This window comes from Melopsittacus undulatus, chromosome 1, assembly GCF_012275295.1.
Source record: "Melopsittacus undulatus isolate bMelUnd1 chromosome 1, bMelUnd1.mat.Z, whole genome shotgun sequence".
Lineage (NCBI taxonomy): Eukaryota > Metazoa > Chordata > Aves > Psittaciformes > Psittaculidae > Melopsittacus > Melopsittacus undulatus.
The window spans coordinates 83048872-83064461 of NC_047527.1; the positions used below are offsets into that span (position 1 = coordinate 83048872).

The window sequence follows — 15590 nt, forward strand, 5'->3', positions numbered from 1 at the left end:
CGCCCAAGTTATAATTAGCTTATAAAGTAGTTTACTAAATATAATGGTGCCATACTTAAAAATATGAACTTGAAAAATATAATTAGGGCTCATCATGGCTGAAGTCTGGGGACTGGTTTATCATTTAGCAAACAAAATTTCCCCATAGGTGTGATACCAAGTCACACTTTTTCTGCTGGAGCTAGGAAGTTAAGCTATAAGCAAAAAAGGAAAATTAAGTCAGAGGAAGAAAGGTGTTACAACAAAGAAAGCTATATGGCAGCCTATAATACAAGGTCCAAAACATGCTTCTAGTGCTGAGATACCACTGCAATACTGATGAAACCACAGAGAGAGAACCCTGCAGCTTTTGGTGGACATCATCTATTCTTGTGACCCACATTTCTTAAGTGTGAAAGTTAGAAAAATGGGCTAAATTCACATAACACTGGAGTTGAAAGGAGTTGTGTTCAGAGAATTTATGTTTTAAAATACTTATTTTTTCACAAATAATAAGGCCATAGGGGTTTCAAGCTTGGCACTGAAAATTAATGGATGCATTCATTAACATACACAGAATTCCTCAGTGTGAGAACAACATAGAAAATGTGGAAAAAAAGACACATAGGCAGAAAACACCTTTTCCATATTCAGGGCAGCGTCTGGATAGAGTACTCTATCTAGATCTATGGGGTCAAAAGAGGAAGATGAAAGAGAACAGCTAATAGTTACTAATTCTGTGGTCCTGTGTCAGGAAAAAGAAAATGAGATCACACAAACAGTCTGAGAAAAGACAGGAGAGGAGAAAATTACAGATTCAAATACATAAAATTTAGTCATTCCTTTTAACATGCACATTGAAACAGTGCTCATCTGGAAATCTGCCCTTAAGCAGAGCAGCAGAGGGTGCAATTCTTCTCACGGTTAGAACAAGTCAATGGAGTGTTCCTATAGCAATCTGCAACTGTCACCGGTCATCTTTTCCCTTTCTAACTCAGCCTGCAGCAATCTTTCTGAAACAAGACATGTACGCATCATTGGGTTGTTCACAAAACACAATTATTCGCTCTACCATGCCAGGGCTGGTAACAATCATCCCTTTGCATTCTTCTGCATATTTCTGCCATTCCAGTTCTTCCCACTGAAGCATGTTGGCAATCTCCTCTTCAGGCACCAGAGCTTTACTGCATCGTAACAAGTAGAGAAGAATCTGATGCATTGATAGTACTTCTTTCCCTCCATCTTAAAAACATAAATAAATAAACCACATTTCAGGTATTTACTCTCCTAAAGCACAAGCAAAACAGAAAACACGCAGAACACATGAAATATTTGGATGAGCAAAATGAAATGCAAAATGCAAATGCAAAATATGAAGGCAAATGTTTTATGGATGAATACTGCACATACACAAACACTTAGCTAAAACTGGAAGCAGTAACAGTAATGGAAAAAAGAGTAACAGTTTCATCATACTGTAAAGCTGAAGTTTCTAACTTGCCTGAAAAAACTTTAAAATGAGTAGGCAGAACAATCAGTTATATTGTCCAGTTACATCTTCCTTTTCACACTTTTATCATTCTTTTTACAATAATAGTTAAAAAGCCTTTAGGCATTCCTGCAGCTTTTTTAAAGAACACTCAAAATTTTACAGGATACTTCTAGACTGATGTAACAAGTTATCCTTGCATTTTAAGCTCATCTGTAGTGCTTACATTCTGTACCTGCAGTAATGAAGACTAAAGAGCCACATGCTGTCTTCTGTCACTAAATGAGCGAAGGGCATGTGAAAACTACTAAATATTTCTGAAACCCCAGGAAACATGAACAGCAAACAGTGCTTATAACAAAGGAAGACAGTATAATAAACATCTGACTGGCTCCAGGTAGCCAATTACAGATATGAAAATGCAAACAGGGAAGATGAGTGACAGTTCTGACAGACTGCTTCCCACTGACTATTCAAATTCAGTATGTCTGCTCATATTAGTAAAAAGACAGACACATTACTACAGTGCTTTAATTCTGACACACATCTCTCTGACCCCCACCTTCACCAACAGGGTATTAATCTGTGCGTATGGAAGCATCTTGAAGTTTCATCCCCACCAAACACAAATGTTGATTTCCCTACCCCGGAAGCAGGAGTAAACCGATACCAACCCCCAAGTGCATTCTCTCTATCACTACATAAACAAAAAAAGTAATGGAGGAAAAAGACAGAAGACAAGACTTATAGCAATATTGAAGATGATGCCACAGCACAGGGAATGGGACCACAGGCACATAGGAAAAGCCTCACAGAACTGCTGCATAACAGCTGTGCTGTGTAAGGTGATGTCCTCTACAAGACACACAAGGGAACAAGCACTTCTCTTATTTCAGCTGGGATTACATTGCTATGGTACAGAAAAGATGAAAGGGAATGATGTAACTTGGCCTCTCAGAACAATTAACCTCATTCAAACTCCAAGAGGCAATCTTAAATGGGGAAAATACACCACAAACCTCACTGCAAACAGAAAATACTTCTAAATAGCTACAGGGGCAAATTTTTAAATATGCAAAGTATTCCTTCAGATTAAAGGGAGGCTCAGTTTACAAGACTATTGTCTTTGTTAACAGCTAGATCATATCGTTACACAAGAGGTAGCCCATGTCCATCAATCACACACACAGAAAAAAAAAGCATAGTCTTACTGAAGGCCATGTACAGGAAGGGCACAGGTCACTACAAACTGTGCTCAATAGCAGTTAGAGACCTGAACTTTCCTGGGTCAGAACATGCAGTGTTTGGGACCTCAGATTTATTCTTTTTTCCTAGTCTTCTATTCTCAATATATTTATCACCATAAAAATCTACAACTATGAATACATCAACTATTCTGCATGCTACACATCTCTGACACTCAGTAAACCTGGTATGATTAGCTCAGAGCTCAGAGCTACCCCAAGGTCTGTCTCTAAGTAATCTACATAGAAAACCTGATATCCCAAACCTCTTATTTTCAGTCCATATTAGAAAAATAAGAAAGAAAAAAAAAGGGGATAGAAAAACAGCAATTCATTTTTATCTTTAAATAGACAAATGATGGATGTGTGGAGACCTGTTGTACCAATGTCTCCTTCGATTAGACATAGATAGTGTCTGCAAACATACCTGAAGGAAATAGATTCCCACTCTCTGGTAATGAAAAATCTCTAAGGATATCTCAAAAAATAATCAATACAAAATGCAAAGTTGATTAAAAAAAACTGCCAAAATACGCTGAAAGTCAACTACATATGAAGTAATATTAAAAATAAAAAAAAAAGAAGTCATTTTTATAAAGAGTTAGAAGGTTGGGAACTTAAAGTGAAAGCACACAGGAATATATGCATAGAGACCCATCTCTTCCTGCAACAATCCAAAAGCACAAGAGCTGACTTCTAAACTAAAATAAAATAAATCCTAGTATAAAACCCCAAAACTAACAGGAAAACACCCTCAAGCTACAGAAACCAGGCAGGTCAAATTTGTTCTTGTTTTGTGATGAGGTCAAGTTAATCAGCGGCATGTGGCTTGATGGCTTATTTTGTAAATTGCTTCAGCAAAAGCAAATCAATGTTAGCTAGCAAGCCTCAGAGCTCTGCTTCTGATTGAACAGTGTTGTGTATCCAGGAAGCAAGAACAATTAGAAATATAGTCATCTAGCCATCAGTACTCTCCACAGTAATGAGCCAAACCTCATTTAGCTACAGCAGTAATTAATATCTCAACTAAGTTTCAAAGCCCAGAGCAGAGAGCACCTTCAGGCCACAGCCCTCTTGACAAAGACTGTTCCATGTCTCATCTGTTCCTTCAGTCCAGTAGATGAAATGCATCCTCTTGTCCACACAACACTTATGGTGCAATCACTGGCAAGATCTCAGCAGGACACATTTTCAATGGAGCCATGACATTTGTATCAAATGAATGACTGCCCTAGTATCTGAGCGATGTGTTAAATGCCTGTGTAAACTGTTCACTCAAAATAAGCATAATGCTCCACACTAAAGTTTGCCCTTGGCTGGCAGGCCAGGGTTAGAATTGCACTGAATGGCGTTTTTATGTCTTTCACCATTTGCTTCAAAGTCTCAGTCTGCATTAAGAAAGAAACAAACAGAACAACATGTGCTCAGGAATGCCAATCATGCTGACCCTCAAAATTGCACATCAAAAACTTGTATAAAATTTCATGGTATCCTGAAGAGCAGAGGGGACATGAAAATCAATTTCACATGGGACATTAGGTAATAGCACTCCTTGAATGCCACAACTCCGTAACAAAACAAGACAAGGATGACTCAGCACTGCCTAAAATCACCATGACAGAGACAAAAGCTGAGACTTGGCCTGCCTGATCCTAGTTCTGAGTAAACTATCCATGCTGCCAGTAAGCACTACAGACTTCAGGTGAAAGTGCCATACCTCTATACTGACTGAACTGTTTGAAGTAAGTTTGGGTTTTTTTTTTGCTGAGGAGTGGGGATGTGCTTTTGGGGGGTATTTGTGGTTTGGTTTTCCTTTTTTTTTTTTATATAGTTTTAGATCTAATTCCCATAAAGCTACATAATACAAACATTACCTGGAAGAAATCTCACAAATCGTGGCATGAAGTGAAATCTGGGACAGGAAACAGAATCATTTTCAAGTAAAGGACCTTAAATAGAAAAAAAAAATAATTTATGAAAAGCAAAATATTTGCAAAAGAAGAAAAAGAATGTAACTCTTCCACAAACAGAATCAGTAAACGCTGATTACATTTGATAGGGCTAGGTTTCAATCAGAAAAATAATAAAATGCACAGTAGAGAGGAACAGAATAATAGCTTCTAGTGAAAGCTTTTACATGCACAATTTCAAAGAAAGCTACAATAACTTTAAAAAGAATCTAACAAAAACACAGTAATTTTAATTAAAACAGTGATAAAAAACTGTTTTATATAATTTGCTTAAGCTTTACAGACACAAGCACTAGTTTATTAGGTCCTCCCTATTACTGGGATGATTTTGGTTACAGTAACAAAAGATAACATCATGTAAATTTCCTGTTATTTTATGACAGTTTTTTTCTTTTTGTTTCCTACTTCACCATACAAAGCTTTTCATGAAAAGAAAAACAAAACCAGTAAGTACCTGGTGTTAGAAAGAATAATCAGAACCAATGATACAAAAGACAACATTGATATTATTATCAAACCAAAGAAGGCTACACAAAATGTTACCCATATGCTGCTCAATTTAACTGCACTAAGTGCAGGGCACATCTCCATAGACAAAGTCAAGACATCAAAACACAGCTACAGATTCTGAAATTAAATTCCTGGTACTCTGTTTTCTTTTAGACCAAGGGAAGTATCATCTCTGAAGTTCCTTTGTTGCAGTCTTCACAGAAACATGTATTTTCATCTTGTCAAGTCAAAACCATTCAGCTATAATGACATGTTATCCCTCTACAGTTGTCTATGACACTGCCTTGTATGTTGACTGTAGAGAAATGGCATACAAGTAACTTGTTTGTTAGCTCGTAAAACGAGAGAGAATAGTCTACCTGACACCTTAACTTTCAAAAGACCATGCACACAATACTATGAAATATTAACAAATAATAATATTTACTGTTTGATTAAAAGTATCAGGTATGGATTAAGAAAGAAATTTAGTTTATATGCAAGAATACAGTGCTAAGTTTGTATATTTTAATTGCTCCAGTCCACATTAATAAACTCCAAAAAGCTTTCATCTTCTTGGGGAAGGGCAAGTTTGTCCCTCTATTATAAAACAGCATATGACTTTGTTCTTTTGAAGGCCTCTCTCCACTTTTTTTCTTTTTACACCAAAGATCCTAATAAAGCAATCTTATTTACAACAGCTACAATTAATTGTCATTTGGGTATGTTGGTTTGTTGGGTTTTTTTTTCCCCTAAATAAGTTACCGTTAAGATTCCAGTCATACAGCTCCAAAATATCTTTGAATAGATATGAAGAGAACAGCTCAAGACCTCTCACACAAAAATTCTGGAAAAAGAAATAAACGAGAATTATATAATACTACAATACATACAGTGCCACCCACATATGAAATGAAAAAATAAAAGAAATCAATGAAAAAAAATACAAAAAAACAGTGTCTTTGTATTTGCCAACCACTAGACAATGGCCTTTGGAAACAATATTGATATATCTGTAATCATCTACTGCAACATAACACAGTTTCTTCAAAAAGCACTGTAATTAGGAGGCCTTATTCAATGTTAAATCAACATAGTATAGGCAGGGGGGAGACTCTCATCAAGTGGAGAAGCAGATCCTCCAAAGCAAGGGGCTTTCATTCAGCAATGAAGGAATTTAAGAAGCTTTCCTGAACAACAACAACAACAAAATCAGGATATAAATTCTACATGTATTATAGTGGCCATAAATTCCACACCCCAAACACAATCTCCTTTGAAGTAATTATTAGTATAGACAGTCTGCAAATAACACCGTAGACAACTGCTGCAGCCATTTAACCAGAAGTTCAAAAAATGTCTTATTCTCTATTTTGTTAGGTGGCCATTTATTGTTTTAGAACAAGATCTGGGGACAACACAGTAGATTCACTAACAAGAAACTAATTGCTTTGATCACATTAATCTTGCTGAGGAATTTCAGGGCTCTTGCATACATTTAGATGCTGTTAAGTCACAAAAAAAAAAAGAGGTAACTAGAAAAAGAAATCTAAATATATGTGACTAAATTAAACACTGATCCTATCTTTGTAGTTAATATACAGGGGTTTTTCTGTGCCTACACATGCTTTTCCACTGCAACAAGTTACTACACAAAGTGGTTTCACGAGGGATTAATTTCTATTATTAAATGAATGGGCTTTGTATCCACAGGAAATTTGTTTTGGCAACAACTTATATTAAGTACTGATAAGCAATCTTCAGACCTTCACACTTATCATTAAGTTTCAGCTCTGCCATTGACTTATGTGGTCCTGGCAAGCAAGTACTTCCATTTGCCTTATTTTTGTCATCTGTAAGAGAAGGATAATGCCTAACTCAGTAGTACAGATAAGAGTACCTGATATATATTGTATATAACTTAAATGAAAAGAAACTATGGGTATAAGCACTTCCTACTATTTGATTTTAATATATAATAACATAGAGTAGGGCCAGAAAAACGATCAGAGGTGGATCACCTCTCTTATGAGGAAAAGCTGACTGAGTTGGGGTTTTCTGACCTCAAGAAAAGTAGGCTCCAGGGAGACCTTACTGCAGCCTTTAATTTCTTAAAACGGGCTTATAAGAAAGATGGGAAGATACTTTCAGTGAGGCCTGTTGTAATAGGGTGAGGGGTGATGGTTTTAAACTAAAAGAGGGGAGAAGGCTGGACATAAGGAAAATATTATTCACAATGAGGGTGGCAAAATATTGGCAGAGGTTGCCCAGAGAGCTGGTATATGTGCCATCCCTGTAGACATTCAAGGCCAGCGGTTCTGGGCAACCTTATCTAGTTGAAGATGTCCCTGCTCATTGCAGGGGGGCTGGACTAGAGGACCTTTGAAGGTCCCTTCCAAACCAATCTATCCTATGATTCTATAATATTAATATATTAATAATCTAGGTAGATGGAGTACTTGTGAGTGCAACTTCCTATTCAGCCTGTCACTTAGATCACAGCCCGTCTCTTAGAGACTTCACAAGGTGGGATTCTAAAGAGTTTAATCCATTAAGCATATCAACAACTCATAACCCACCCTGACTTTTCGACTAATTATCCTTCTTACCTCAGGCATCATCTCCTCAATGAAATGAATTGTATAGTCAATGTTAAATCTGATTACTTTACATAGCGGAATCTGAAAGGAAAATAGAAATTCAGCATGAAAAACTATACAGCATAAAATGTATAGTTAATACAATTTTGTATGCAAGGGTATTACTGTCTAGTGAAAAGGGCACTTACTCTGGGGAATCATGCAAAGATGAGGGAACAAAAGCACATGAAAGAAGTAACAGTTCTAACTGCTACTTCTGTAATAACACAGGGCTGACAGGAGGGATGGCAATGGAAGATAAAATAATGCCATCTACTGGAGATAAAATTTTCTTTAGAAGAAAAAGCGTAGCTTAGGAAACCCATATCTTCTCTCACTTGTATATTTGGAAGTGAATTTATTGCTGGTGACATATGTCAGATTGATACAGTGACCTGAAGGCAAGGCGTTTTTAGCACACTGCCAATTCTGTTAGCTATACTGTCTTACAGCTTTGAGTCACAGCAGCACAACGTATGAACTTCTGAATAAATCTATAGTTTTACACTAATGTCATCAAATAAATATTCTCAGAAGTTCACTCAACTAACTAGTAAGACAACCATTTAATTCTTTTTTTTTCTCCTCAGTAAAAAAGGTGCCTTCATCTGCAAAGCCCATATACTGCTGAAGGTGTATATGTTTGTTCTAATTGCATGTTTTAACGCAAAACAGCTAAATTTCTAATAGACTACAGAAATGTCTCTCAAACAGTTTTTATACTGCCAATAATCAGGACACCAAGAGCTTCCTTCCAAAGGGGCTTTATACACGTTAGTAACCGGAACTGACAATGCAGCATTGCTTTCTATTCCAACTCTGGAAGAATGATGCTGATCACTTCCCCACTTTGGAATGAGAAAAAACACACATGTACTTTACAGTAAGAGTAAGCTCAATGGCTTCACTATTTGTGTCAGACGAGAAAAGACTTCTTTGTTCTCTGTATATTAAAAATTTCCATACCTCTCTGCCATCCTGTCATGCAGAAGACACACAGATATAAAGTGTTCTCTCTGTCCTCTAAATGGGAGTAAACCAAAACTGTTCCTTTTCACTGATTTGCAAAGTGAAAATGTAAAGCCTTGAGACAAATCTGCCTTGAATCCCAAGGCTGAGTTATTGCCACTGGGCAGGAATGCTTCACACTGCCATGCCAGAGGCTGAATTTCACTCTGTCCCTGACTTCCTGTCAATGAGAGACCCTTCCCCTGTTCACCAAAAGTAAACTGTTGTCATATACACTATGCAAGCAAACTTTCAGGGAAAAAAATATTTTCTTCTCGGTGCTTCTCAGTTCAAGTATTCTTACTTCCCAGTCCTGTACTGATAGTCATTTTTGTACCAGGTTTTGGCACTGGTCTGTAGCTAATAAGAGGAATAAAACTAAAAGAAACAAACAAACACTATGGCATCTGAAAAAACAGTTTCTGAAATATTAAGATAACAAAAAATCTTTAAGTGTACAGAAATTAAGCACTTGCATATTTTTAATTCAGATACAGCTAACAGCTTATATTGGAAAAGAAGGGCAGTCAGATACCAGTCATGTCCTTTTCTTCTTATATTTTCTCCCTTTCAAAACAAAACTAATTGCCTTTAAATGCCTACAGAATTTAATATTTGTCAAGACAAAACCTGAGACTCATTAGCACAAATGTCTTTAGCTTGTCCACAGTCCTGGAAAGATGTTTGTAATACACACGTTGTTTTAGAGAAGTTCTACTTCAGGGCACAAACAGATTACCTTCCAAACAAATCCCACATATATAGTAATGAACATACTTACATTTGTTAGTGGGGCATGTGCAAACATTGAGAACCCTTCAAAGATATATTCATGGTCATCATACTCAATAACAGTAGGTCTGTCTGTCTTAAAAAAACAAACAAAACCACCACAGAGTAAGCAAGAAACAGTACTACTCCCATCACTGAAAGTAAAATTAGAGTCCTAGTTGGAATTATTTATTAAGTACTTACTAAGAAGTTTGTGGGAGGTGACACAGTAATGCGATAGTGGTATAGTCTTCCAGCATTGTTGGTCATGGGGCGACATGGTTTAATGGGCTTAAAGAAAGAGATAAATACAATTACGTGCAGAGTCAAGGCAAATTTAGATTAAAAGAGAGAATAAAGCATTTATAAAAACCATGAAATAGGCATTAAGAAAAATTAAATAAAATATAAAATCTGTGAAGACTAAAAATATAAAAAATAAAATATGGGAAGAAGGAAAGTGAGGTCTTATCTGTATTTTCACTTTCATAAATATTTTTAAAGCTATTCAAAAGGGAAAAAAAAAGTTAAAAACTGCTGGTTTTTTTTTTCATTTTCCCTTTGACTCTCAATCTTTCTTACACACAGCAGTTAGTTGCTTACATACCAGGATAATTTCCTCTTTTATGTAGATCTGTTTCAGGAAACGGATTTTAAAAGCTTACAAAAAGGAACCTGGACCTCACATAAGAAGATCTGAAAGTATGTCATCAAGACAGACAAATATCAGCTCATTTGCCCAGGGCAAATCTGAGTCCTGAAGAGAACAGATTATCACCACAGAGACAGCTCTGGTAACCCTGCTCTGTCTGCCTGAGAGACCCAAAGGCAGCCAGCCCTCTTCTGAACCTGACAACATCAAATGCCTGGAAGTCGTATTTTCTTCCAGGTTGTTCTGAAGCATCCAGTTGAAAGACCTAAAATTCCTCAGCAGTCAGACAAAAACACTTTCTCGTATGGCTTACATCCAATTTGCTGCAGTTCAGAGGCTGACACCAGCCTGTTCAGAACACACATTTCTGTGTGAGGAAAAAAAAAAAAATCACTGCAGCAAATGTGGTACTACTCTAAACAGTATTACAAAATTTGGCCTGATTGTGACGGCAAGATAGTGACACATAGCAATGTGCACTTCGCATAACCCATCCAGCAAGGAGGGTTATTACTCTGGCTGTTCAACCCCAAATTAAGCTGCTCACTGCTGCAAAAAGACAGTTACAAACCAGCCAGTTTAAAGCTAAGCATAAATCCTTAACTGCAGAGAAATAAGAGAATGTTTCAGTAAATATAAGTGGAAAAGCATACTGAAAAATAAAATTATTGAAGAAAAATTACAAGGGTAAATTGGAAACCCTACATATTAATGTCCTCCAATTTTTCCACCAGAACAGACTTGTTTTTTGGAGTAACAAGGCTTGAGGTCATCCAAGCACTGTTTTTATTTCCAAAAATTTTACTGATCATAAAGCATACTCTGTACAAACGAGTATTTCTAAGAAAAATACCCCAACACCATTTTTCAAAATCCTAGAACTCAATAAATGCAGGCAAAAGTTTTCCATAGTTTGCAGGTGGATTTCATTACCAGTATTGCATTTTAAATGAGGTTATATAACTAAATGATTTAAAGTCACATAGGATTTTTTACTCAGCCTGTAAATCATGTAAAAAAAACCCCACCTTAAATCAACCCAAGTATGGGTTTACAGCAGCAAGTTTGTATTCATAATTGCAATTCTCTGAATTACTTACCTCTTCACCAGGATAAATGCCATGTCTTATTCCTGTTCGCCGGGCTTTAGCACTGCACTTGCACAAAGGACCATCATTCATCTGTCAAAACCAAAATAGGATTTTGTTTTATTGAAAAATGGGTTTGGAAAAGTATGTTAGTTTTAATGCCTGGAGCGCTGATGCTTCTAAAAGCCTGTCATGCTTAGATTAAGTGGATGTTCTTAATCCAATAAAATTTAAAACAGTATAGACTAGTGTAAGAAAACTACACAACAGCACTCAACTTCATTGCTCTTTCAGAAGCACAAGATGGAAAAACACTCTCAGCAGAACTGCACCACTCTACTATCACATATGTCTTTTTCATTTCTTATACACACAAACAGCACACTGTCTGCCTAAAACAAAATTCAGGCCCTAAACAGGCACATGCAAATATTTAACTACTGAAATCTCCATGTTCAAACAGTTCCACTAAGTTCACTGAAATCCCATCCCTGACTAAACCCCTCTGCCATGTGTCAAGCCTATCACCCAAAGCAGACCATTTGAAGATTTTCGCTTGGTACTTTAAAGAGCTAAGGGGAACACTTCAAATCCATCCTGTGAACAGATCAGTCAAAAAAAAAAGGGGGGGGAGGAGGCGTAGGGGAGACGGGGGAGAAATACTCTTCAGTATTCAGTAGGGGTGCATCAAGTAGCTACACCAAAAAGGGTCATTGCACATGGTATAAAGCTATTGTCTTTCTTTACACTTTCCTGACCAAGTTCAATGCAGACTATCAATTATTGCAATATGCTAAAGCTTTGTGCTCTTAACATCATGCCCATCAAAGAAACCCAGAACCAAACCAAAGAAACAAATTAAGTTCCCAGCACCAGGCTTTAACAGAGTTTTTCAAAGCTTGAATCCAAGAACCGAAATATATTTTTAGACTCAGGGTAAAAAACCCAACAACCCCACAATGCAATACAAAAAGCAGAACTTTCCATGCTATTACAAGCTCTCTGAAAATGTAAACAGCATCAGCAGTGGGGCTAAACAGCATGATCACACAATAGATGTAATGTGAAGATACCTCAGAAAGCAAAAACCACCAAACTGCTGTTAATGTAGTCATCAGACAGCTGGGAGAGGGACACAACTTTTTACTTTTTATGTTACTTCTCTGAATATTCATCTCAATTTAATTTCTTCAGACTGGCACAAAGCATATGTGCAAAGGAACGTAAGAAGTAGGGCACTTCACAACTCCTTTGGGAACTTAGTCATGCAATCTTAACAACAGAGTGACATGAGAGCTTTTCGTTCATATGGTTTTTGGTTTTTTTTTTTCCCCTTCACATTCTGAGACCCTGAAGGAAAGTACAGGCTCAATGAAACTGAATCATGCTCATCGGTAAAAGCATGCTTCCTTTACTGTCTTACGCAGACATAAAACAGAAGAGAGAGAAAAAAATGCAGTCAATGTCAAATTGCTCTTCATTCCCCCCAAAATATCAGCTTACTGAGGCTAATAAAATACTAATCACTTATTTTTTAAAATCTCACCCTTAATTCTTAGAACACTTCTGCAGTAACACTACCTCTGTTTATATTACATGAGCAAACCAAAACAGGGATGTGAAGTACCTGTAGAAGGCCAGTACATGAAAAGCAAGTCAGATACCTATCATGTCCCTAATGACACTGCTCATGGAAAAGAATTGCAGAAGAGCAATCATGAAGTGGAAAATAATGTTGAAAGATCACAATTGTACACAAGCGATGACTTCTAACTTTCTCTGACCAACAAGGCAACACAAACAAGCACATAACACTTGCAAGAAAAGGGCCATTGCAGTGGCATCAACTTTAACAATTTATTTTCTGGCAACTGCTAGCACTGCTGGAGATAGTTCAAAGTAGTAAGCATACTACTCAGATGAAAGGGTTGGGAAGATCCGTCCCAAAAAGCTGGTTTGATGTCAAAAGGTGTACTTGTATGTGCTAGTGTGCATCATTCCTGTTTTCCATAGCGACAGTTAGAAAGCATTTTGGCATACCAGATAAATATCTAGGATAACTTCAAATGTTGTCAAATAAAGCCTACTCAGAAGTAGTAGAGCACTGACAAGCTCATCATGTTCAGATTTTATTCCCATAGAGAAAGATAAAGAGTCAATCTCAAGAAAGGTTTGGGAAAGAAAGTTTTTCAGTAACTCACAAACCATGCATTCCTGAAACTACTCATCCTACAGTTATTCCACTTGTTTTTATTTAGCTAATATTCTTGCCTACAACATTACTTTGAAGTGTGCCCAAGAGCTACACAATTTTTTCAGTTAAATATCTAAACAGTTCATTTATTTTGCTTTCCATATAAATAAAAACAGCTAGCAATGCTCAAAGTATTATTTTTTTTAACTAGAAGCATAAATATGAGTCTGTAATAGAATATTCAACAGACCTTTGAATTACCACAGTGGCAATAAGCATTGCAGTATCTTTTTGCATTATGATTTGTTGCATGCTAAACTCATGCATCAAAGTGCCAGAAAAATATTTACTGAGATGCCATGTGACAATGCGTTAGAATAGACTAAAATATTTAAGAAAGATGAAGATGGCAAATTTGCAAACAAAAACTAGTCTTCTGTGCAATGTATACATTCAAAACAGTACTTCATGAGCTTAGCAATTACATTTAATGAGAACTATAATCTCCATGCAATTACAAAAGAACCACTAGACAAGAAATTAGAAGCATTAACTGCATATATAAAACATTATTTATCATTATGAGCCGAGAGCTTTTCGGTGGAAAATTTGTAAAGGAGGTAAGCATGTTGTGTTTGTTTCATCCCAGAATCCATCTGTGTACCTTTATTTCAGGGCTATGAGGACAGCATTAGTACATTGTTAGCAATTCAGGTTTTATTAACACTGTCAGACATGATTCCAGTGGAATAATCCCCAGGATTCATGAGCTGGAACCACAGTCATGAAATCAAAAAGCAAAGTGCTTTGAAGAAGATCAGAGAGAAAAGGGAAAAGGGGGGTAAAAATGCATACTGAAATAGATGCCACTCATCATGTTTGACAACAATGCAGTATTTTCAGTCTTCAGGGGAAAATGACTTACAAGCACACAGTACTTTTTCCTCTCACTATACCTGTCCTGGATCATTGTACCATAGTTCTTCATGGAGACGATCAGGGTGTGCTTTTTTACGCTTAATTTCTCCAATGACGTCAAAAACATCTGAATCTGAACTGCTAGAACAGCCGCTGTCATCTTCAGAGTCACAGTCTGACTCACTGGAGCTTTCTAATTCACACAGGAAAAATAAAGTCAGCTGAAAAACACTAGCACACACTCTCTTTTCCAACAGTAATGCATTCTCTAACATTACATAGCTAACTGTGGCATACTGAAAGTTACTAAAAAAAAAAGAGGGACAGTAATTGTATTTTTAATTTAAAATGACAGTAAACGCTATGGATAAGTAATGCTCATAACAACTGCACCCCTTGTTTGCACACGAGAGAAGAATACGCATAATGTCACCAGCATGAGTGAACAGAATCTCTTAATAGTCAATTGTTTGCAATGAGCAAAGTGCTTAGATGTAGTTTCATTTTACCTAAAAATGCTCCTGTCTGTTGCAAGGTACTGTCTTGTTTTGAAACAGCACATATGTATAGATTATAGAACATGTACTGTGAGACTCATTTTTCAAAATCAGTTATTTCTAATAAATCCATTATCACATATTAGAAACCAGAGACATGGTAAAAAAAAAAAAAAAACAAAACCACCAACCAAACTTTAACTACTAGCTGAGTTAAGTCAGTCATAAGATTTTTGGAAGCCCTGTTCTTTGAGTTTTCCTCCCTGATTTCTTCTTTTTAAAGACATTTTTCTTTGTATTAACTGAAGGAACAGAAGGTGGTCTTAAACTGGTTAAAATGTCTTCTCTGTGGTATTATCAAAGTAATAAGTGTCTGGACTTAAAAGAACAGCCAGACCCTGATCTCACATATCTCTAACATTCTGTGCTACATACAAGTGATTCCCTTTCTTATGGATGCAATGTCACTCATTTCCATGGATCCCCTCAGCTCCAATTTAAATGCTTTCATAACCATGACATATACCATGATGCAACTAAGGTTTATTATTTCTGGAAGGGAGCAACATTTCTTCCATTTTTAAGTTTTGACTTAAGAGGAAAAAAAAATAGCACTGTTCTCTTAAGTTTTGACTTAAGAGAAAAAAAATCC

At 36.5% G+C, this 15590-nt stretch overlaps 1 protein-coding gene across 1 annotated transcript in view; it reads right to left on the minus strand.

Moving 5' to 3' along the window:
* DROSHA (drosha ribonuclease III) overlaps positions 1-15590 on the minus strand; it is a 68275-nt gene that overhangs the window by 43463 nt on the left and 9222 nt on the right. Inside the window, exons 6-13 of the mRNA XM_031049664.2 lie at positions 14480-14634; positions 11342-11422; positions 9794-9880; positions 9600-9686; positions 7781-7852; positions 5937-6018; positions 4587-4661; positions 1052-1221 (exon numbers count right to left, since the gene is read on the minus strand). Coding sequence (XP_030905524.1) covers positions 1052-1221; positions 4587-4661; positions 5937-6018; positions 7781-7852; positions 9600-9686; positions 9794-9880; positions 11342-11422; positions 14480-14634 — 809 coding nt within the window. The remainder of the gene's footprint in view (positions 1-1051; positions 1222-4586; positions 4662-5936; positions 6019-7780; positions 7853-9599; positions 9687-9793; positions 9881-11341; positions 11423-14479; positions 14635-15590) is intronic.